Source organism: Dermacentor albipictus, chromosome 2, assembly GCF_038994185.2.
Source record: "Dermacentor albipictus isolate Rhodes 1998 colony chromosome 2, USDA_Dalb.pri_finalv2, whole genome shotgun sequence".
Lineage (NCBI taxonomy): Eukaryota > Metazoa > Arthropoda > Arachnida > Ixodida > Ixodidae > Dermacentor > Dermacentor albipictus.
The window spans coordinates 109,333,879-109,358,201 of NC_091822.1; the positions used below are offsets into that span (position 1 = coordinate 109,333,879).

General features: G+C 45.9%; 2 protein-coding genes and 1 long non-coding RNA gene across 6 annotated transcripts in view; 1 reads left to right on the top strand and 2 right to left on the bottom strand.

The window, feature by feature from the left end:
- Positions 1-7,816: 7,816 nt before the first annotated feature.
- On the bottom strand, positions 7,817-10,556 carry LOC135900774 (uncharacterized). Of its 3 annotated transcripts, none has more exons than XR_011511815.1 (3): positions 10,455-10,556; positions 8,263-10,322; positions 7,817-8,198 (listed from the first exon to the last, which is right to left on the bottom strand). It is a non-coding gene; the product is annotated as an uncharacterized lncRNA (long non-coding RNA). The 3 variants fall into 3 exon arrangements; XR_011511814.1 differs by having other exon boundaries at positions 8,263-8,337; positions 9,279-10,536; XR_011511813.1 differs by having other exon boundaries at positions 8,263-10,536.
- Positions 10,557-14,580: 4,024 nt separating this feature from the next.
- Positions 14,581-18,837, bottom strand: LOC135900773 (inhibitor of Bruton tyrosine kinase). The gene has a single exon (XM_065430339.2). It carries the CDS (start codon positions 18,351-18,353, stop codon positions 14,808-14,810), a length of 3,546 nt encoding a protein of 1,181 aa, XP_065286411.1. The 5' UTR covers positions 18,354-18,837; the 3' UTR covers positions 14,581-14,807.
- A 198-nt stretch (positions 18,838-19,035) lies between these two features.
- Positions 19,036-24,323, top strand: part of LOC135900771 (BCAS3 microtubule associated cell migration factor-like) — an 87,160-nt gene continuing 81,872 nt past the window's right edge. The window contains exons 1-2 of one of the 2 annotated variants that reach the window (XM_065430335.2): positions 19,036-19,235; positions 19,903-19,957. In XM_065430335.2, the coding sequence (XP_065286407.1) occupies positions 19,165-19,235; positions 19,903-19,957 (126 nt within the window). In that variant the 5' untranslated portion in view covers positions 19,036-19,164. The remainder of the gene's footprint in view (positions 19,236-19,902; positions 19,958-24,323) is intronic. The other variant, XM_065430336.2, reaches the window with a different exon arrangement.

The window sequence follows — 24,323 nt, forward strand, 5'->3', positions numbered from 1 at the left end:
GGGACACCTGCATCTCGGCGTCAGCCCACACTTTGTTTCTTTAGTTCAAGCTCCTACAAAGAAGCCGCGGCACACTTCCTTTCCCGTTCATTCCTCACTGCGTAGGTCGTTTCTGTTCTCGTCCTCCTTCCGCCACGCGTTCGGCCCACGGACCATTTGAAGCATCCTCTCAGTCAGTTGTACTGTCAACGTCCGATTTTTCGGACTCCCTAGGGGCCGCGAAAACGTCCGAAAAATCGGGCATTTCGAAAAAAATGAATGCATGTCTTTTCGCCCTTAAAGGGCCCCTGACCAGGCCACATATAAAGTCTTGCTTATACGCTGGAAGTTGTTACTTGCCCTTTAAGGAGCGCCCTGCCGGAAGAATTTTTCAAATTGGTTCAATATTAGCCGAAATAGAAATATTTCAGTGACGCGAACCCACGATTTCAGGAAGCGAGAGCCACTGCCAAGTTAGACGCTCTTTCCACTTGCCCCGTCTAGCCTCCGCAAGCGAAATTCTTTCCCTGCGTTCTCCCATACCGGAGCTCGAGGATCGCGTGACGCATACGTCACGGACCCGCCTTCCTTTTTAGAGCGCAGCTCTTTGGCGTCCGTTCCTGGGTTTCGCGTCGTCGTCGGCGTTGTCGTCGGCCTCGTAACCAGCTCCGCCCCCCTTTCATCCCCCCAGCGCTAGCAGCGACCGACTGATACCGCTGGATGCCGCTGACGCCGCTAGAGAGTCAAGATAACGTGACTGCATAGAACACCGTCGCCGCCATGCAGAAAGAGGAGGAAAGGGTCCCCCCCCCCCTGTTCTTGTGTGGCGGATAGGGTGCTCTTCAGTTGCCGACGCGCCGGTTATTTCACGTAGGCCCCGGCACGTCGACGAATACGTGACCACCTTCCCACGGCTAGACCTGGTTCTTAGCGCTGCTGTGTCGGCATCGGCGGCGTTGTCCCTGAAACCAACTCCGCAGCTGGGGTTGACTCACTATCGGCGTCAGCGGCATCAGTCAGTCGCTGCTATCTCTTCCCTCCTCCCTTTATCGTGTTGTCCGCTTGCTGCGCGCGCTTCTGCCCCCATCGTTTGCCGCTGGGTGTACACGCCGCCCCCCTCCCCCCTCTTCCTGCGAGTCTCCGGTTGTCAAAGCGCCGGCTCGAACTTAATTCCTTTCTTCGCTCCTCCTCCAATGCAACCCCTGTGCGGTGGCAATCAGAGAGCCAGATCGGTGGCGGCGGATCTGTATATGTGCACCGCCCGAGCCGAAATTGCCGCTGCCGTTCGCCACTGCGAAATTATCTGCCAGTTCTTTCTGAGCCATGAGCGAGACGACCGATGGAAGTCCTCCGTCTGCTGCTGCTGCTGCTGCTGCTAAACGAGCTGCCAGAGCAGAGGCCCAGCGCCGTCGCCGTCAGAATCCAGAGGTGCGTGCCGCCGAAGCAGAAGCTTACCGTCGCCGCCGTCGAGATGATCCAGGAGTACGCGTCGCCGAAGCAGAGGCTAAGCGCCGCCGCCGAGAAGACCGTGCCGTTCGCGCCGCCGCGTCCCACGGCTGTGACAACCTCGCGAGGCACTTGTATAGATCTCGTCTTTGAGAATCAAGCATTGGTGTACCAAGTCGAACATATATCAGTCTATTTCTCCGACCACAAAGCTTCCTTCATGACTGTCAAGAACTGTTAGTGGAGTCTTTGTTAAAGGAATACGTGTGAAAAATAAAAAAAAAAATTCTGTGATAGCGCATACATGTGTTGCTCGATTTCTTTGCCTCAATCTATCGAAAAGGTGAAACAGCTTATTTGCTGCGCTCAAATTTCGCATTAGGAAGTAACGTAATCGTCGGTAATTTTTTTCCCCTCGCTTTATTTAGCTGCGTGGCAGCGTGGTGCACTACCGCTGACGGCGTGGCGCGCGAGCTGTTGTCTCGTTTTGCGCAGCACAGGATTTTGTGTGCTGCGCACGAGAACACCTGACTAACGGTATAAGCCAGTGCTACACGAATGCAGAGGAAGACAGAAGCGGATCATAAAGCATGATCGCACGCTCGAACAATTTACAAAATGACATACTGTCGTCGTCTGCGCGCGCGACTGCAGGACATGGGGACACACAGACGAAACAGAAGTGCATCTCTCTTTCAGCGGTGCGAAGTAAAACAATAATACGCAGACATTCGGTTTGTGTGTTTCATTATTTCTCTAAGCTTCAATTCGTCGACTGAAGCAACAGATTACAGAAACAACGGATGTTGCCTTGAATAATTCTCGAAGACACGTGTCACTAGGAGCGACGTCATGCACATCAGTACGATGTACGTAGGCGTAATTGCACTGTTACGTCCGCTCTACGACTGGGAGCATGGCGTCCACGAGGAGAAGGGCAGACGGCATTGTGTTTGAAATTTCATCTCTTTCCGCAGCGCCTAGCGATGTAGCGCGCATAGTATGCACGGCGCTTAATTGTCAGCTCAAAATGGCCAGACTTGGTGAGGAACCCTTTCAGGGCTCAAATCGCCGCAGGCACATCCGAAAAAGCTCAAAAGGCCTGCCAGTAGACTAATTAGGCATATCGTACTGTGACAGGAGATGGCTGGTGCCCGCGCGTCTAAATAAGGAATACATACTGTGTCCCATGACAATTGCCCTTTTACCTCGCTTGTTATCCTTCACCGCAATACTTTCGAGTGTGCTTTCGCATTTAACATTGCTGTAATGAGGCAAAGCTGACTTTCGGAAACGGCATTATGCAAGGCTCCGTGCTTTCAGAGCTTCGAAACAAATCGCGAGGACCACAAAGGCGGAGTGGGTACCGTTGCTGACAGCGGCTAAGAACGGTAAGAAGCTTAATAGCGAACGTCGAAGCAGCTAGGCCTAGTGTTGCCGCGGTGGTGGCTACGGCTGCCAGCAGATGTGCGTGCGAGAGCGCCGGTTCGAGGCGGCAAGGTAATAAAAAATGGCGGCAATGGTGGTGGCGGGTTTGAGTAATGCTGTTTCGGACCGGCGGTCACGGCAAAAAAGGTGAAGACTCGGACGGCGAAGGGTTCTCGCGTGCGAAATTTCAGACGTTCTTATACATTGACTCTACTGCGGGTGTGGTGGCGCCGCGAAGCCGTCCGAATTATCGGGCGTCCGGAAAGTCGGTCGTTGACGGTACACTGGTAATTCCTCCAGCGGACGACAGGGCGTCAAAGAGGACTCGTTACGATTGGTCTCTATTACTCCAGCCTTCATTCACGCGACTTTCGTCCCCTTTCAACAAAATTACTGCTCATTTTCCCTGATATAAGCACAAATTCCCGAAGTTTTCCCAGAGTTTCTTCAGACTATTCAAAACCCCTGAGAATTCCCCGTTTTCCCGGTTGGTGGACACCAACCTAATTCAAGTCAATTACATAAAATTATTCTGGACCGCTGGTTCTTTATGTAGAATGTTCTTCAATCATTAACAGTGAATTATGTCCCAGGTAAAGTTACTTTTCTTTATTGCCTATGCACCTTCATTCCATTGCTGTTACATGTCTCTTAGAGTAGGAATTATTGTATGCAGTATTCTTTATTACTTTTTATACATGCTAAAGTACGAGTTAAAATACACTCATTTATTTACAGGGATCGATCTTGATCACTTCTTTCTCTTCTTCCCCCTCCTGTTCTTGTCTCTTCCGTCTTCTAGCTTCTTCTTCGCCGGAACATCACATCCTTCCGGACTTTGGTTTTCATCCCTCCTGGGATGATAGGGTATGACATTTCCCACTGTTGCTATTTCAGTTTTTTTTTCCTTCCAGTCCCAAATAGTGTAGCGATTTCAAAATTCCTTGTTGCTTGATGGTCTTTGTCACTGTGTAGGGCCAAGAAAATCTTGACTTCGGTCCATCTAAACTCCTCCGAACTAAAACTGTAGCTCCAAGCTCTATTACAGGCATTTTCGAGCTATGTCGCAGATCACTGTGTCTCTTTATGGTTGATCTGTAGCGTGCAAGCTACTCTTCTGTCTTAATGCGCCTTTCCTGCAGATCTACTTTTCCAACGATTCCAAGGTCGTAGTCTGCAGGTAGCCGAGTTGCTTCGCCTGATGCAGCAAAGTTAGGCGTGCATCCTAATCCCATGGTATGATAATGGTTGTGGTACTTAACTGCTGCTTCTAAGGCACACTTCCATCCTCCACGGAAATCATGGTAAATTGGGATGAATGTTTTCAAGTCCCGAATGAGCCTCTCAGCTAGGCCGTTTCCTTCTGGATGGTAGCGTGCGGCAAATCTCAGGGCAATTCCTCTATCACGGGCCCATTCTTGAAGCTTCTTACTGCGAAAAGCTGGCCCGTTGTCGGACACCACCACCCTTGAGTTCTTGAACATATTCCGCTCCAGTAACGTCAAAACAGAATTGGTGTCTTCCTTTCCTGGCTTTGCAGCTGCCATGTGTGTGCATTCATCAATGGCGACAAGGAACGCTTGAGTCTTACTGACTCCCTCGCCTCGCTTTTTTATTTTCGCAAAATCTAGATGAATTACCTCAAATGGTACTTGGGAATGATTGGCGATGACCCTTTGATTCCCCCTTGGACGATACTTGGCCTTGTTACTGTGGCAGTGGTGACAGGTTTACACATAGTTCTTAATATCTTCCTCCATATTTTTCCATGTGAATCGACTTTTTATCTTCCAATAAGTTTTACAGAATCCATCATGCCCTCCTGACTCTGGGCTGTCATTGTACAACTTCAAAACCTTTTTCACCAATGTTCCTGGCACGCAGAATTTGCCATTATCGCAAGTCAAGTCTTCGGTGCCTTCCCACAAGCTGTAAACGTGTCCATGATCAGATGTTCTCACTTCTGTGATGTGAAGCCTGGAAAGAGCATCTACATCAGGGAGCTTATCACCAGGTCGATGGCTTACATCGAAAATCAACTGTTGTACTTCACTGATCCAACGCGCCACCCTGCCTTTAGGCTGGGTTAATACCAAAAGGTAGGTTAACGCTCTGTTGTCAGTGAAAAGCCTGAAATGACGACCCTCTACGTTGCTTCTGAAATACCGGAGCGCCATCAAAACTGCCAGAGCCTCTTTTTCTGTGGTTGTATAATGTTCTTGAGCTTTTGAGAACGTAGAAGAATAATAGCCAATCACTTTGAGTTGGCGTCCTTGCTGTTCCTTTGTGTCTCGTTCATATAAAAGGGCCCCTGTACCATATTGTGAAGCGACCATGCACAGTTCGAAAGGCTTGTTGAAGTCGGGTAGAACAAGCACATCCTTTTGCGTCAGTTTCGTGAGGCATCGTGTCTTTGCAGCGTAATCCTTTATGAACACACAAAAATGACCGGCGAGTCCAAGGGAAACACGGAGTGAGTGTAGGTTATATGGCTTGACGAGCTTCTTCATCCTTTGTACAGACTCCTCTTTCGTTGTTTTAGTTTTGCCGTCAAAAGCTCTTCCTAGAAAGACAACATTAGTCTGAAAAAATTCACTCTTGTTCTTGTTAATTTTAAACTTTGACTTGCTGAGGGCTTCTAACACGCATGAAAGGTGTTTTTCATGTTCTTCTCGTGTACGTGAGTATATGATGATGTCGTCAATGTATACGTTACAAAATTTTCCCAGGAACTCATCAAGAATGCCATTCATCATTTTCTGAAACCAAGATCCAGAATTCTTTGAATGGTAAGCGGTTGTACTCGTACACAACGAAAGGTGTTACAAAAGCAGTGTACTGCTTGTAATCTTCTTGTAGTGGCACCTGCTAGTATCCTTTACAGAGGTCAATCCGAGAGAAAAAAATTTGATCCACCAGGTTCATTGATGATCTCGTCTATTCGGGGCATGGAAAAATGAAAAAAATCAGTCTGGCCGTTTACTTGCCGGTAATCTGTGCAAAGGCGAAATGAGCCATCGTCTTTTGGTACCATGGTGATTGGTGACGTGAAAGTTGATGTCGATGGCCTTATAATACCGGCATTTAGCATTTGCTGTAGTTCGGCCTTTAGCCGTATCTTTTTCTCGTGGGAAAGACTTGGGGCTTTTTACGTACTACAGCGATGTCACGAAGCTTAAACGGTACCTCGAGGACATCTGCTGCTGGCGGGTACGTCTCAACACAAATAAGTTCGGGAAAATTTGTCAGTATCTCATCAGCATTTCTAACGCCTCGATGCAAATTTTCAATTCCACATAAATTAGGCTTAAATGATCCGTCAATGGTCACTTCGTCTCTCCAAGAAATATTCATCTTCAATCGCTTCACATCAGGTCTAGATAAAATAAACACGAAGTCAACACCCTGCATGACAAGGGCATCTACTTTCAGGTGATGTCCGCCAAATCCAACTTCTACTTCTGTCCAGTGTTGCAACCTTCTAGCATAGAGTTACTATACTGACTCTAGAGGACAAGCTACCCATAGGGCCCATGCATTAAAATCGGGAACCTCAAGAGCGCCGCCATGTTGCTACGCGCCGAGGTTGCCAGCTCCTGAGACGCTTGCTAGACTTGGTGACAGTAGTCAGTTTTAATCCGGCAACAGTAGCAGCGTAGCAGCATGGCGTCTCGCTTGTGATGTTGTGATGTGTGCGTGCAGCCGTGTGTTTGGGTTTTATAATTCGGTTCTTTATTCTATGTTGCGGGATGGTGGGGGTGGGGTCCATGTTGGCCGTACAGCTGGCAGTTATGCAACCGAGGGATGATCCTGTTCAAGTTTCTGGCGGTATGCGGTTTTCAGCGGTCACGCCTGTTGCAGGAGTGTCACTCGACGACGTTACGAGCTCGAAGCTGTGGTCAGATTCCTCGTTGGCGTTCCGTAATTATCTTCGCACGGGCGCGGTATGTTGCAAAAGCCGCTTTCGCGATCTATCGTCGTGACGATAGATCGGGTTTTTTATTATTATAAGTAATGATCCAGCTGTAGGGCACATGTAACCGACAAACGGAAGTCTCAGGAGAGCACCTGAGATGATAGTAGAGCAGGCGGCGCAGGAACTCCAGGGCACCCGAGGGACAGTGGGGGGATCAAAGCTCGAAGCAGAACGGTACGTAGGTTGGGGCCGCCGAGGCAGGTGTGTGCCAGGGAGTGTTCGCACGGACAGCTCCCCAGGCACGCGCAGCCGTGCCTCGCAAGGTCGAGATACTTTAAAGGCACCTGCGCCCATTGTCTTTCTTTTGCCTCGGCGCAGTGAGCACGATTAACGAGAATAATGTGGAGGGCATCCGGTGCAGTCGCGAATGCATCATGACAAATGTAGCTCGCGTCGCCTGGCGTCTGTAGTAATATCAGAGTTGGTTGTATGAACTTTATGCATAATACGTTTTGTTACGGTACCTCAACAGAATGGGTCTAGAGGACGGTGTTGGTACATTTTTTCGTACCGCCCTAATCCTATACCCCCACTACAAACACACACATACCCCCTTTTTTTATGTATACATACAATTCCTTGCCATGACGGATCATAGCCTCCTTTATTTTTGAAAAATAGAGGCGGCTATGGACCGATTGACCAGTTCAAGTTGTCAACTTGTCAGTAACTGTCGTAGGAATCACTGTAATAAACATAATTCCACGATCGGATTGTTTACTTTCATTTTTTGTTGTAACACTGAGGACTACATAGAACTTTATTTTGTATATGTGAGAGAAGTATGTGGATATCACGAGCTTAAGCCAGTGTGCGATACACAGACAAAGCAGCTGCTACAACATGAACTGCATTGAGGGCCACACAACACATACGTAATTAAAGGTGCAAAATATAGGGGGAAGCTTCAAAATACGCTCTGTAGCACTGCAAAGTATAACATATTGTATGTGTACAATAAATGTTCAAAAATACAATGCATCAATGTCCCATTTGCCTTCAAGTTTATTATGAAGTTCAAGTTTACTGAAGTTTATTATGAGCATATGTACAACAGGAATCAACTAACACACCCGCAGTCAAGGTGGCTGTTCGAGGTGTGCTGGCTGCCTCAGTGTAAGAAAAAGAAATTGGGTAAATGTCGACACCAGTGCCACTGCTTCTTGCCTCTGACCTGCACGTGCCTCTGCGGCATCTTTGTGCACAAGTGTGCTGGCGTGGTGAGGCGTAGGAGTCATCCGAGAGAAAGAGTATTGTTTACATGGAGAAGTGGCGGTTCACATTGCCTGTCACTTTCCTTCAAATGTTTCCTTGGCGACTAGGGTGACACACCCGCAGTCAAGGTGGCTGTTCGAGGTGTGCTGGCTGCCTAAATGAAATAAAAAGAAATTAGATGAATGTCGATACCAGTGCTATTTTTTATTGTCTCTTACTTGCATTTGCCTCCACGGCCTCTTGGTTTGTGGAGTCTGTATGAGGGAGCTGCTGTGGCTAGGCTTAGGCATTGTCTAAGCAAAAAGAAAAGGCCATTTAAATGGGGAATTATGGAAATAAATGCAGTTATGTCTGCTTCTTGCACTCTTCTTGCCTAAAAGTTTTCAAACATAGTGTCCAGAACACACCAGCACTTTGACTGCTTCTGCTTTTTACCTGCAGGTGTTGTTGCGAGATCCTTAGTATGGCTGCATGCAGCATTGTAACACTTGGTGGAGGCATTTGAAGTGGTAGCCAAAAATATAAAGAATCATCCTTGTCTGCACGAATGCTTTCAATTTCTAAATGCAGTGGTAACTATCACTATTGGTGCAAGGCCCCCCCACATCTATGCGGCAAGTGCCATAGCTCGAAACTGAATTGTTCCTTTAGTGTTTCACAAGGCATCTGATATGTCCACATTAGATGTGATGTGTTTGTTTTTATTTATCCCAGTGTGGAGAGAGCATCATTAAATGGCTGAAGTACTATAGCGTCAAACAGACGACACAAGAAGAGACGCGGTATGTCCGTGTCTCTTCTTCTTGTGTCGTCTGTTTGGCGCTATAGTACTTCAGTAATATGCACCAACTAGCCCAACAAAAAGTTCTGCTGAAATATCATTAAATGTTTTGTTTATTTTTGCGTGTCTTGTTTTTTGGTTTATTTCTGAATTTATCATGGTGCTAAAGTGACTTATGTAATGGCAATCAGCTTTTGTTTTGCAGAAAAACAATGCATTTCCTGACCCATTGTTTGACATCCCCTCACTCGCATAATTTTGCAGAGTATTCTACCTATATTGACTTGCTTGACCTCCACTAAAGGGTCTTGCATTTTTAAATACGACTCTTTCCTTAAAATCATTCGACACTTCTCATAATTTCTGTACCTTGGGCTTCTGATACTCTGCATTCACTATTTTTGCTTGTTTCTGACTAGAAATGTCTTCTTTAATTTAGAGCTTAAATTTTACCTTTGGAACGCACGGAAGGGCTCGCCATTGCATATCTGCAAAAAAGGGAAACATGTTTCATTAAACATTTGCAAAATCCCATTGAAGATTGATGAATGCAGCTTGCAGTGTGATATGACTGAATGAGCCATAAAAGTAACTCATCCCACTTGGTAAATGAAAGCACAAATTAGTGTGATGCACAAGATACGTTACACTAACGTGGTGGGTTCTCTTGCTTATACAGCAAAATAATCGGTGCGCGAGAAAAAAAAATTATTTTTGCATAACCCTTGTACACACTGACTTAAGGAAAATGAGCTGGAGCTGTCCACATGATGTACTTATTTTACCTGCGAGTATGGTCAACAAAAATGTATCCCAGCTGCTTAGTGGTATTCCAGATTATGTCAGTATTGCATATGTGCCTGTTGTCGAAAATAATTGAATTTTGAAAGTGCTCGCAGGGATCTGATGTGCATATCTGCAGTTTATGGATACATGTAAAAGACTCAGCATCAAGTGCAAGTGAACGGTCCCACAGGCCCGGAGTCGATCATGCAAATAGATTCGCTGCACAAATTTGTGACATGAAATGGCATGCAAGGAAGTGTTGAAAATATTCCACAGTTAATAAAACGCCTAAGCTATTAATATGTGGGTTGATGCACTCGTTATGCAAAACGGAGGTGAGGCGTGCAGACAGGAAACAAGAGTAGAGTATTTACAAGCAAACAACACGCGCGCCGCCCACTTCTCTACTCTTGTGTCCTGTCTGCACGCCTCACCTCTGTTTTGCATAATGAATCCTTACGAACTAGCTCAGGTTTCTGTCGTTCTAAGTCTCCATGCACTCTATTTCGTCCGCATTAGGCACTCGCCTCTTGATTACTTCGTGGCACAGAAATACTCGGTCATCAGGCTGTTTTTCTGCTGTGGCCTTTGTAGAAGCATGATTGTTCAAAGTGCAACAATTAAACAGGTTCTTTGAGTTGCTTGTGGCTTCGCCAATACAATTCCGGTGCGCTGGTCCGCCTGTCCAGCAATTTCCTACTGAAGGGAAACCTGCAAATAAAAACACCGCTCCGCATGCAGAAAAAATGCTCTACTGTGACGCTTCTCGAACCATTGTGATGTACCACAAGAGCTGCCTACTCGCGTGATATTCTCAACAAGGAGATACATTCGTTTACTTACATGTGAAGGTATATGCCAGACCACTTCGGGGCTTCGGTGGCACATAAGGCACGAGTGTGTCATAGCGTCCGATGTCGACGCGCGATCGCATGTCAAACGAAGCTACTACGCATCCAAAAAACAGATTCGAAACCGAAATTCGCGTCATCCTTTATTGCATGAATGCGTACATCGTGATTTACATAAGTCACGGACTTAGCGATCGCTTTCTGTAAACTTAATATTAACGTACCACCTTCATAAAGCCATCAGGTATGCGTTTTTAGGTGACAAAGCATAAGGTGACCTGTACTTGTTCTCAGCTCTTTCAATAGTAATTGCGCTGGCCACATTGACCAGTAGCAACAGGGCGGCGCCCTAGAGGTTCCCACTTTTCCGGCCCAGCTTTTCCTCTAGAGTTGTTCTACTAACTCTATGCCTTCTAGTTTTTCCATCATAGATGTACACTAACTATTCTTCCTTCATACACTTTTCTCGGTTGGACAACTTGCTGATTTACCAGGCTTACAGATGCTCCAGTATCAACCAGGGAGTCCACATTTTTTCCATTTACCATCATTTTAACAAATAAAGGATTTGATTTCAAAAGGTATACATTTTCCATCCTTTCACAATGGTAGGACTCGGTATTAAAATATTCTACCGTTTCGCCATGTGCATCAATGCTCAGTGGTAGAGTACTATGCCTTTTGATGGGACCATCAATCAGACAATTGCTGGACACATACTTAAGGCAAGCAAGTGATCCGTGGAGGTTGGACAGTGTACACAAACCTCTCTTTGCGATTCGTTAGTCATGCCCTGAATTATCAGCGGGAGGATTGCAGAGTCCGTATATTAGGGTCGGAAATGTAGAGTAAACGCCTCTTCTCGAAAAAATAATCCGTGACTGTCCCTTATCCGTGTCTAATAGCTATTGTGTCGTTCCATCTGTCAACCAGATTTCTCTTAAAAGCATAAAGAAAACTATCTTTCCACTTGTGCCATGAATCACGGCATTGACTTGCGATTCGCTTGTCCCACCATTTTCTGACATTGCCAGATAAAAAACGGCACTTGTTACTCACTTTGTCGTCCAATGACGTCGAGTGGTTTTGCGCACATGCATATTCATAAAATCTGAGCCACAAGTTGGCGGCATTGGATGCCCCATCGAGGCTTAAACTCTTCTTGATGCGGTTTCTGTGCTCTTAGTGAGTCGCAAACTGCTTCGAGAATCAGTCTCTGTTGCTCATACTGTGTGGTCTGCTGCTGCAACAGTGCTTACAACAAGGCGTTATTCGTGTGCTCAGTCTCATTCTTGGTATCTATCCTTGAATGTCCCGGAAACATAATCTCAAATTCAGACATAGAAGCATCAATTCGTACCCTTCCTTTCTCAACGAGGGCCACTTCGTTCAGTTGACTCTTCTCAGTGATGATGCGAAGCAGTTCCAATGAAGTCGCCAATTCCTGAAGAAGCACTGGGTCTTCGCCATCAAGCTGGTAGGTCTTTACGGTTGCCTGCCCACCTGTTCTTCTTACGAACGTTACTTCAAGCCACATGGTCGGCTGCGCCAAATATAAAGTACGAGTTAAAATACACTCATTTATTTACAGGGATCCATCTTGACCACTTCTTTCTCTTCTTCCCCCTCCTGTTCTTGTCTCTTCAGTCTTCTTCTCCTTCGCCGGAACATCACACTCATATTGTGTCATACAAACACATTCCATACTTCTGTATCTATTCCACTAGTGAGAGTACATACTTAAACTAATTAATGTACTCGTCATGACTGTTAGTGAATGTTCAACTTATGAAGGGTTATCATCTGGGCTATCTGCCCCTACTCTTTCCCCTGATAGGCTTCTGCATCGTTCTCTTCAGAGACGTGTTCGCTGCTGTAAGCCCACGGAACAGACGTCTATGCAATGGTAGCACTGCGTACACAAAACAGCAGTACCGACGAGTCTCCCACTTATGTGGCATGTGGCGGCTTCCTGGGTAGCTGCCATGTTAAGCGAGATCGTCCTGTTGGCCATGCACAGGAGTCTCAGCTACAACCTACAACACATGGACCTCGAGACTGCTCACACACCTTAGACCTTTAGGCCTGGCTGAAGACTACACCTTGCTTTGCTCAGTGAACCTGGACTGGAATTTTGTGCTATTCTCTTTTTCCAAGGGAAGGTATACCAGACCCACGGGGAACCTGGTGTCACCAACGGCCTTGAAATACTCCCTTTATACACACTACACTAAAATTGTATTAACAAGTTCTTTTTCCTACTGTGCATGCTTTGTACATGCTGTTAAAACTCCATCAAAAAGATTTGTTTTTTTCTACTGTGCGTACAAAACAGTATCATGTGCTGTTATCAGAAGCACAGTGAGCCATTTACATTTGAAAGTGGAGTCAACAAGTATGCATTTCCATCTTATAGAAAGCATTTGCGAATACGTATCACTCAGAAAGTGGTGCAATGAGTGCATGTCAGTGGCAAATATATTTGAAAGTGTTTGAAAGAGGACAGTACAAGTACTAAAGTGTAAAACTCATTAAAATTTGTTTGCACTTTACCATTTAACATCCCAATTCTTTCGCAAGAAAGCATACTTAATTTACCATTTTTCTTTACCAGTAAATTATTGTGCATTACATCCCTAATTGCAGAGTGCATTATAGTGCAGTATGTCTCAACAACCCAAAATATCAATGAATGACCTGAGATGGAGACTCTCCCCCAGAGCACATGCAAAATTTGAATGTAATAATCGTAAGAGATAATTATGAAAGGAATTGAAAATATTGAAGAATATGTTCAAGTACCGAAACTCAAGTGTACAATGCAAACTGACTTGACAAGAGTAACTTGTTGTCCGCAAGCAAAGCCTCGCAAGCAAAGTGAAGTCTGTACAAACAGCTAGGATGAGTACCACTTGGGCTTGGTATTTCAATGGTTAAGCAAAAATTAGTTAAGTTAGTTAAGCAAGTTAAAACTTGGTCTAACGAAACCAGATTTTATGAAGTTCTCAATCTAACGAAGAAATTTACATTCCCGGCAGGTACCCATAGGGTTCCATGTTATCTACCTAAATTAACAAAAACTCAATTTAACAAAGCTTCTCCTGAAATAAATGAGTAAAAAAAGCGGCAATGTTTTTCTTATTTTGACACAGACGGGAGCTTCTTCGAGTGTGTGCTTTAAAGCTATCGCATTAAAACATCTAGGCGCCATGGTCACATCCCTAGCTCTACTTTGACGAGGCTGCACGTTGCACCCATGCACGGAACAGGCGACTCGACACTGCCTTGGCATGGGTGGTGGTGGTTGCTTTCGTTATTTCATGGTTTATGTAACAGGTGGCTGGATTAGCGGCAAGTACAATGTCACAGTAGCCTTTGCATGTTGCTACATTACAATTTTAGATTTCAAAGGAACGAAAAATTCCATTCTCGATTTTATTAACTTCCTAAATTAATGAAATACTTCGACTATGGTCATCACTCTGTTAAATCTAGTTTCAACTGTAATGCAAAGAAATCATTAGGCAATCTCATGAGCTTCACCCCTCTTGTACTTTGGAATTGCATGTTAAAAAATGAGGCACAGGAATAAATACTTTCCAGACTTAGAATATCAGTCTGTATTTGAAACTTCAGGAACATGATAAACTGAATGCTGCTACGAAGAGTCAAATGACTTAACAGTGAACACACTAAGCTATACTGAAAAAACAAACAGGAACTATCAGCACATTAACACTGTCACTTAAATTTGAAGCAATCAATAAAACCGGATTTAAAAGTGCTGCCCAGATGTGTCAGTTGGAAGCCCAGTTCCACAAGCAAACCATTTCAATATAAACAATGCTATCAGTCAATGATTGCAATTGAAACAACGCTATCTAAAGCATTCCTAAAATCAAATTTAGAATTTTTTGGTGATGTACAATGTATTCTATGGATCACAAGAAAATTAATTTATTTGGATGACAGGCACCTGCTGCTCAAATACATGTGACAGCAACCGAGAAAGCTACCTTGTAAGACAGCCTTACGACCTTCAATATTTCTTTCCTCCTTACTACACTTTTCTTCAGCACATTTATGCCCAATTCAAATTAAGACACAAAAACACAAAGTAATGGTGTTACATAAAACTTTATCAACAAAACAGTGCAAGGAATAATAATTAATGCCTAGAAGAAGTTCATTGAAGATTTAAAAGCCGTAGGTGGCTGCAAGGCTGCCTGTGAAGGCTCGACACTGTACTTCAAGAGAGAAAAAGAAAGCAGATGTGCACCCAAGCTCACTTTCTAGTTTAGACAAATCCCTTTATGTTCTTGACAAAGCCTCCTCTGCTTGCAAGTCAATATTTCTTCCTCCATACAGGGGCAGCATATGCATCAGGCAGGACCCTGCAAGCCGTTATCCTTTCCTCTGCGTTGTCTTCAGCATTGTAAAATTTCAGCAACTCTTCGATTGCTTTGTCTTCCATGTTTATAATGTGAAGCGCTTTTGGCTTCACCTTCTCAAGGTTCTGTACCTTTTGTTCTTCAAACCTAAGTATGTCTATCATTCTGGGCACCTCGGCAGGAGGTGAAGAGGGAGAAGGGAAAGTGCCATGTGCACCTGCTTCATTAGTTCCCACAGTGGGAGGAGATGAAGCCTGAGCTGTCTGCGACGCATTCTGAAACCATGGGCAGTTGGATGGTGGTGGCGTCTTGGGTGCATGTATGTTGACAGGTGTGCTGCCCTTCATTTGTTTTCGCTGCTTCTGTGACAGCTTTACCATTGGCCGCACAGCCTCGACATGCTTGCTGTCCGTTGGTGACTTGCACCCTTTCTTGTCAGCCATGACTTCGCCGAGGCTCGGAAATGTGAAGGCTGACACTGCTGGCGGAGAGGTAGCACCTTCCGAGAGCGTTCTTACTTTTCGCTCCGGGCGCTTAGTGGGAGTAACCTCCACTGCTGATGATGGCTGACAAGGTTTCGGCAGGACAACTGGCCTGATGGCGGAGCTACTGCTCTGCTTAGCAAAATCGCCAAAGCTGGAAACACGGGGCTCTTCCACGGGCTTTGCTGGGGAAGTGAAGACTACATTTAGTGCAGAAGATTCAGAAATTTTCCTTGGGGCACTCTTCCGTCTAGCTTTGCTTTTTGTATCAGGGGTGTTAGTGACCAGAAATTCAGCGTGATCAAACAGTGCCCCATAATCTTCCTGGACCTTCTCAATGTCTTCCTTGCTGGGGTCACTCATGTAAGGTGTTACGACACGTCTTGACATGGCCGGCACCATTTCCTTGTAACAGGACGCGAGGTCAGTGGCAGCGTCATCACTGAGAGAGTCCAGCGAACATTCCAGAATGGCAGGAAGGTTGATGCACATAAACTGCACACACAGTGTTTTCAGCTGGTCTGCATTGTACATGCAAGCCACTTCCAGTAGGTCTGAAACATTTTTCAATGTCATCATATCCCCAAGGGTGGCCTCACAGATCTGCCTCAGCCGTGTCGCCAACAGCTGGTCTGCACTTACAAGAACCTGACAAAGAAACTCAATGTCCCTGGAGTGCCTCAACTTAGGAACGTCATCTGTGTACAAGAATTCCAGGATGGCATCCAAAACTTTCGATGTTATGGGTAGGGACAACTGGCTGCTTGAGTACTCCGCCCAGCCGAAAGACAGCATACTGTTGAAATACTCCAACCTGGCTACGAGAATGCACCGGTGGCATGGAAAACTCACGCTGTCGCTTGACACCAGGGTAACATCCCATAGGGTATCAAACTTGTTCCTGAAGAAGCGGTACTTGGTCATTGGCGGTACAGTGCCAAGAACCACAGCATTGTTTTTAATGCTTGCTTTGCTGAGGCAGTCTTTGAGGGAATGAACTCCAAGCTTTTTGGAGGCGTCGTGAACCTCTTTCAAAAATGCAGTTGTGATCCTCTTTCCCAGACTGTACTTATTTGACAACCCTACAATAACGCGTGCACTCTCACTCTCAAGGATGTTGCAGCTGTTTGTATAGATAAAGCAGAGAACCTCTTCAAATGCCTTTACAGTTATGTTGTCAATGACATGAACACCTGATGGCTCTATCTCATTTATAACTTTCTGGAAGTACTCGCTGCGAGATGCCAAAATGTAACGGTGCAAGGGGTAGGAGTTGCCCTTTACCTTGACAACAATGTCGTGCACAGCATCTCCGCAGTCGCCCGACTCCAACAGCTGCATCATGTGGCTCTGAAATTCCGAGTACTTGACGCTGGGTTCGTACAAGAGGCCCACCTTGGGATTACTCTGAAGCACAGCAAAGCTCTCCCCAGCACAACTGCAGGTGATTCTTGTTGCCCTGTTAACAGAGTGAAGCCTCTTCAAACTGATATGCTCGCATTCTTTCCACTCCAAGAGTTTGACCAGGCTACAAGCATTAGAGGATGGCACAGCTGTCTTCCTTGACTGAGGACTGTTTTCAGAGACCTTCTTAACCTCCTTCTTTGGGGCCAGAGTTCCCAAGTAACCTTCGCCCTCTTTTGAGACAAGAGCTATGTTTCTGGTGCTGAGGCAAATGTCCACAATTTTGGGCTGCAGATGGGTGTTAAAGAGACAGCGAGTGAGTGTAAGGTTTGAAGACTGCCACAGGTATAGCTTTCCAGACTTGGTTAGCATTGCCACTTTAAGTGCTTGCTTCTCTCCGTCCCCGCTGCCACTAACAGTGTCACCAGAATCATCGATCTGACCACCAACAACACTCAGCTGTTTGATTTCGAGTTGCTTAGATGCTATTTTGCGGCATTTGTACTCCTGACAAACATATATGTCACCTTTCACTGTTGCGCAGACGACAGCACCATCAGAAGACACAACATGGCTGAATCTTATGTCAGGATGGCTTAGCATGGAGATTTGCCTCGGAACAGTCTGTAGTCTGTCTCCTTTTGGATGACCAAGCTGCCCAGCATTCAGACCAAACGTGTACACTCCATCTTCCGTGTAGATGACAGTGTGGTATTTTGCTGCACAGACTCCAACCACCTTTTTTTCCTTGAGGAATTTCATTGAAAGAGGCCTCGGAGACAGCACTTGCGGGGGCGGTGGGATGAGGCCCAGCTGGTGGTAGGTGTTTAAACCACATGTCAGGACTTGTCCATCTTCCATTAGCATGACAGTGTGGTCTTGCCCTGATGCTATGTCCACGCACTTTCCTTTGTTCACCTTGGTAAGCGGGAGTTGCGTCACGCTCAGCGTCGTTTTCTCGGAGTTCAGCCCAAGCCGACCACCGAGACCATGTCCGCATACGTACACGTCGCCGGCGTTCGTTAGGAAAACAGAGTGGAACTTTTGCATCTCGACCTTGTGGACAGAGATGCCGTCTCGCCGAAACGACTCCAGAACTTCGGGGTCCTTGGGCGACTGCTCCGTGACGAGACCTAGTGTGAAGTTCTTGTTGGAGCCCCAGACGTACACTTCGCAGGGGTCCGACGGAGTGTACTCTATGTACGGCATTCTGTCGCGAACCGCTAGGTCCACGGGTGTCAGACCTTCGTAGTCGGACGTAGTGATGCTCGCGCCGTGCTGGAGCAGAACCTTGGCGCAGTGAAGCTGTCCGTAGAAAACGGCCCTGTGCAGGGCAGTCCAGCCGGACTCGCGGTCGCGAGCGTCCACATCGGCGTGACACTGCTCGATTAGCCATCTGACGAGTTCAACCTTGCCCAACGACGCGGCTACGTGGAGCGCCGTTCGACCGATCGAATCGCTGACGCACCAGAAGTTGTGGCAGAGGTAGCGACAGTATGTCTGTATCTCCGGCACTGTCCCCTTGGTGATGGAGGAGAGGACAAGATCGGCATGCGCCGATGACTTGCACCTCGGAGTGCAGTCGGGTGTGTGCTGCAGACAGGCGCTATCCATGGTTTGTTTCTTTTCTACGCGATGCGAGGTATACGCCTGTCTAGCAGGCAGCACCACGTCCCTGCGCAACTGTTGGTCGGCTGACGGTCGGTGGACGAGGGGGGGCTTTATGCAGGCGAGCGGCGGTGACACACGCACACCAGAGTTTCATACCGTCCTACATGGCCCCCCCACCGCGCACGGCACCCATAATTGTTGGACTCTACGTGGCTATTCCATGCTGAGACGTTTGACCGAGTCGACGAACAGGAAAGAAGACAGCTGCTGGCAGGCAGGAGCAGGCATCACACCAACGAACGCAGACATAGCGGTTATCTCAAAAGCTTCAGCTTGCAACAAACAGTCACAGGTTTCACTTTCTGCGACAGGGAAGGCGAAAACAGAAGCTAAACTACAATGCAAACCGTAGGCCACTTCACTTTTAGCAAGATCGCAAGATGCTCATGCAAACAGGTCCTTGCCTGATAATCCCGATAAGTCTTTGTGGCGCTGTATGTCGCATCATTATATAACACTTTCAAAATTATAGCTACATTTTAACTAATTTTGTAACAATATAAGTGTAAGAATATAAAATTTACAATCTTTAAAAATTTTTAGCTACTCATTGTGCTTTTCATAGTTGTTGCTAAACGCGTTCTTTCATGTCTACTTCACGGTCGGGGGATAAGGCGTGTGTGACGTCAGGCTTCAGCTGATGTTTGTAAACAAGATGGAGACATCTGCGCGGACGGTCATTTGATATTTCTTCTGATTTTGTGCGAACAACTAGCCAGTCGTATGCCAAAATTGGATCTCATTTGCCTGCGACATGGCAGCGGAGTCTCACAGGCGAGGTGTCAAGCCATCTGGCCTGGTGGTGCGACCACAAGCCGTGATCAAGTAGGTGCTCGAAGAACAATACACCAAAATACGCAGTACCCGATCTTGACACTGAAATCGCGCTGTCGTACTCGCGTATTCATCTGACTCCGGTTGAACCTCCACTCTCGAAAGACATTTCTCGACCCGATGGGGCCCGTGCGTGGCCGAATGGGTCGCCTGGCGCCTCGTTTTTCCGTAACCACGCTGCTCTCGAACAGCTCACTTTGTCTGCTCACCTTTTATGCAACATCCGGTAATGCCTAACCCTAATAAAAGTATGAATCACTGCGCGGGTTAATTACGGGCTTCGCTGCTTTCTCGGTGGCAACGTGACGCAGAACAACTCACGAATAGTCGCGAACCGAGTTCCGTGCATGCGCACGCCTCGAAACAACTCTCGCTTTCCGTTGTTTCCGGGGTGCCATTCAAACGAGAGCTTGACCTTCGTTTGCATGCATCGTCTGCGCCCTGACAACAGACGAGTTTCCTACGGTTGACCGTTAGCCCCCAGCTTCGCTGTAACGTGGCCTATTCGGCGAGAATGCTCGTTTTTGGCCAATAAAATTCCCAACGAAAGCGCATTGTTGCGTCGCCGCGTTGTAGTCCGCTTAGTCACCCCTAGTAACACAGCTCGCTTGCACGAGTGCCAGCTGATTTAAATAATGCGTGTCGATTTTCCTTTCAGTGACAAGTCTTACATGGGCAGTGTTGTTGATCTGATCAATGAAGTCATTCCTCAAGTAAGTGAGCTCGACAAAATGTCTGGTTTTAAACACGTGAACGGAGCGTGGTAAGCAGAAAAAACAACAACAAAAAAGTGCATTGCGACATGCCCGAAGGCATTGTGACAGAACTTGGCTCCGCGGTGCGCATCGACGTGTGGCGTTGCGGCAGGCTTTAGTTTTTCTTTATTATTTTTTACATTATGCGCACATTGCACTGTCACATCACATTAAAACTCTTGGTGCACCTAAATGCAACACCATGTTCTTGGTACTTGTGTCTCCTTTTTTTTTTTCCCTTGCACAATTGGTTGTGGTGGTACAAGTACATGCCAGTTTACGCGCTAAACAAAAAATTTCGCATTGCACAAAGCGTGGGCTATTAAAGAAAATCACATGTTGCATATAAATAAAGATCAAGCAAGTGTTCATTGCAAAAAAAATATATATATATATTCACATTAAAGTGTGCAAGCTCACTTGCATTCCTGGAAATTGCATGAATATTGTTCACTTGCATTGTTGTGGCCAAAGTACATGGTTTTTTTTTCTTTTTCTTTTTTTTTTAGAAAGAGAAGCCGTGGGCATGACAATAGAGACGTTCATTCTACTGATAAAAAACCTCGTTATCAGAAAGCATGTCGCCTTGTTTATCAGCTGTGTGTGCCCTGATTTCTAGATTTAACATGCATGTATACAGGCACACATGGGGTTTTTCAAAGTTAGAGGGAGAGGACAGCTTGTACAAATATTCTTCATTGAAAGAAATAATTACACAAACATCAGTAGAAGCTTTTTTCATAACAAACTTCTTTTATCAAAGATGAGTGCTTACAGAATACACGAGATATCTCCTTTACTGTACTACCTCAACGAAGGGTTCAGGTGGATGTCACTTGTACTTCTGTATAAATATATTCTTTGTATATCGGTGCATTCAACCATGCATATTTCAGACACCTATAGCCATTGCATGCTAGTTTTCATCTCCAATTATTCAGAAATTTCTGTAATATTGCGTGTGTCTTGTAATGCACTAAAGAGTGAGAAGAAACCTGGAATTGTGCATTGCACACACAATCTAGGACTTAAAACTGTTGGCGAGGCTGATCACACAACAAAATGACACCATGCTTAAGAACTGAAAATTGGTCAGTATGATGCTGTGTTTTGCAAGTGTTCTGTACTTGCCTGTAGCATTAGGCCACATTACACTACACACGAAGTCCCAGCTGAATGCTAATATAGTTGAGCCATTATGTATGGTAATTAAATCTGCCAACAGTTCTCCATATTTAAGGACTGTTCCAGCTTTTATTATAGTATAAACCTCATGCAAGTGACCTTGCACGTGACAGTGATGCCATGGAGATGGCTGTTGAGTTCGCTCATCGCATACATGTCGTATCCCATGCGAGCAACGATTTTGAGTGACCTCTCCCCGGTGTTGCCGGTATGAAGGCAGCAAATGCATGTCGAAACTAGCATGACGTGTGCTTTATTAATTTAAGTTCGTATATCTTACTCTAAAAAGCAGCCGCAAATATTTCTGAAGGTGTTGCTGTAGCTTCTTATTCTTGCACATATAAAAGTTCAATCGTTTGCTCCTTCTGTATGACATTCGATAGTATTTGAGTGATGTACATCCAGTTCCAGCTTCGCGCTATTGGCTAGTCACTCAGCACTTCCGGGCGATGAGTGATGAATTCTAGATTTCCAGAATTGAGTGATCTGTTCAAGCCACAGCCCATTTCGTCGCTCAAAGCCGTCGCACACAAAATAGCTCTCATGGTGTTTAGCCATGAATAATCCAGAGTTATCGCTTGACCTTGTCAGGAAAACCATTGTCCCAGACTCGGACCTGTTGACTTGGCTCAGTAGCTGTGGAATTTTACTGTTGAACACAATGTTGGGGCTTTGATTCCCAGCCGTAGTAGCCACTTTCCAATAGGGGTGGAATGGAGAAAAGGCTTCTGTTACTTATATTTAGGTGCACATTAAGGAACTGCAGGGGCTGAAAATTCATCTAGAGCCCACCCCCCTACCCATGTGTCATCTCTGCTAGCCAGTGACTTGCTTTGAGATATTGTCATCGTTTAGATTGAGACTGGGAGCCAGCTTCTACTCCACCTTGAAGGTGTAATCAGTGCATTGAAGAACATGCAAGTTGGAATAGACTTAGCCTCGTAGCGTCTTAATCTTGTTGTCTTTTCGTCTTTTATTTATTTATATTCTTGGTCTTGCCTTTGGGACAGAGTATGTTTTGCTGCAGTAAGCCTGCAGTGCGACAACAGAAATCAAATTGCACGTAGAGTTTATCATGGTGCAGCTTTCAGATGAAACGTGAAGCACTGTGTAGAATGAGACATCTATGGCTCCCATGTAAAAAGGGGCTTTACCTTGCAGGCAGCAAGCAACTAAGAGAATAGTTGCTTTCAAGTGCATACAATGCTGTCACGCGTTGCTGCGCCTGCAGTGGAACTATTTAACATCTCTTAAACCTGGCTGTCTTTCAGAGTTCTGCAGACTCCTAATAACTGCAGTCCAAATACTCCCTTTTGTACTGATATCCAAAAAGCAAAAAATGAATGCTATGGGGAGCCTGCCATAGTCAGGAAGCACTATAGCATTTTGAGTGTGCGGCTACAATGTATTCAGGGTTATAACCAGGGTGAGTGGCAATGTAAATGCTGCCCACCGCACCAGTTAACTGCCCACCCCTTTTGGGGGGACTCGGCAACTAGTGTGATGGATTTGGTCAGTGTTTCCAATTCTTTTATGATATTTTTTTCATGATTCCCAGGTGTTCCTTTATTACGTGGAGTAATAGTAGAAAGAAATCAGAAATAGAAGTGGAGAAAGTTGAATTTTTTTATTGTGCTGTTGAGAAAAATAGGGTCAAAATAGGATTTAGGGAAGTGGCACCGTAAGTCACGTAGCCTTCTTTTGACATAACGCTGTCATCTTGCTACTATCATAACCATTGTCTGTCGCTGTGCAAAACTAAAAGTAAAAGAAGCAAGCGAAAAGTGAAAGAACTGGCATTGCACTTGCTTGCTACTGTCTCATGTGCACAGGAAGCGCTCCTATGGGCTGATGGGCATTTTGACAGTGGTTAGCTGTTAATTTCTTTATCCCAACGATGCTTGGCGATGGCAGTAGGCTGCGTTGTTCGCCAACATTTCTTTGTTTAATGCATCCAAACTGCAAAAAATGTTCAATGTGTCATTCATATTGGCAAAATAATTGTATCGGAAAAACAAAGGAAAGAACCCCCCCCTGAAAGAAAAAGAAAAGAAGACATCACAATTTAGTTATGTGAGACACTGGACACATGTGCCCAAAATCGCAGCATGTGCTACTGAGAACTGTTTCATCTGTTGCTCACCAAACTGTGTGTCACGGCACTGCTTTTGGTGTGCACAATTTCGGCACTGGTTGCCCATCTCATCTCGGATAGCTCCCTATGCTTTGGACTGTGTACTGTTGTGATCGGCCATTCGCCCTGCGACACCCTTTGGTCACAGCTCTCACGATTATTGGAAACGGGCTGACGGCCTCGTCCAAATAGTTCTTGACACGGGTGATTTATGACCAGCGTGGGAGTACCTCGATCAGGAGAGGTTTGAGCAATTAGCATGATACGACCATCACTTGTCAGCCTCAGAAATTGGAATGTAGCAGCTGGAGACACAGTCGGTGCAATGACACAGCCATCACCTGTCAGCCGCACAATTTGACATGTTCAAGCTGGAGACACGGTCCATGCGATGACACGGCCATCACCTGTCAGAATACGATGGGAGTCAGTGGAAAGGGCAACCTACCTCTGGATTGGTGGGACCTGATGTTATTGGTCTCCTGACACCAGATTGGGGGAAGTGACTGAACGGTGATTATGCAAGGCATAAAAGGAGCAACTGACAGTGGGAGTGACCGGCGACTACCACTTCATTAACTTTTCTGTATTACTTTGCGTTTTCTTGTACATATGTAAATATATACGTGTTTGTCAAATGTCCTGAACATCGGACCCAGCTTCTCGTTCACTCACCCCTCCACGAGGAAAGAGGATCCCACGTCGTCGGACCCCCAGTCGCAACAGTACCATCACTGGCTGTCTTGCACAACGCTCATGGTGGTGGCCCTTCAAGAGGACCGTAACTGCGACATAATACTGAAGAAGTACCCAGTGCTAAACAACAGCACCAAATTTTCTGGAATAGGACATAAAAGAGGGGGAAAAAAGGCCGGAAGGTATAGATGGGTCTACTGCTAGAGGGAACACGTGAGTGCATGGCTCATGCTCCTGCAGTGCCGTGTACAAGAAGCGGCAAAAACCAAGCGCAAGCCACGCGTCGTCTGCTACCGAACCACCCCTCTG

Coding starts and splice junctions, on each gene's coding strand:
- LOC135900773 (XM_065430339.2), bottom strand. CDS start 18,353: ATGGATAGCGCCTGTCTGCAGCACACACCCGACTGCACTCCGAGGTGC.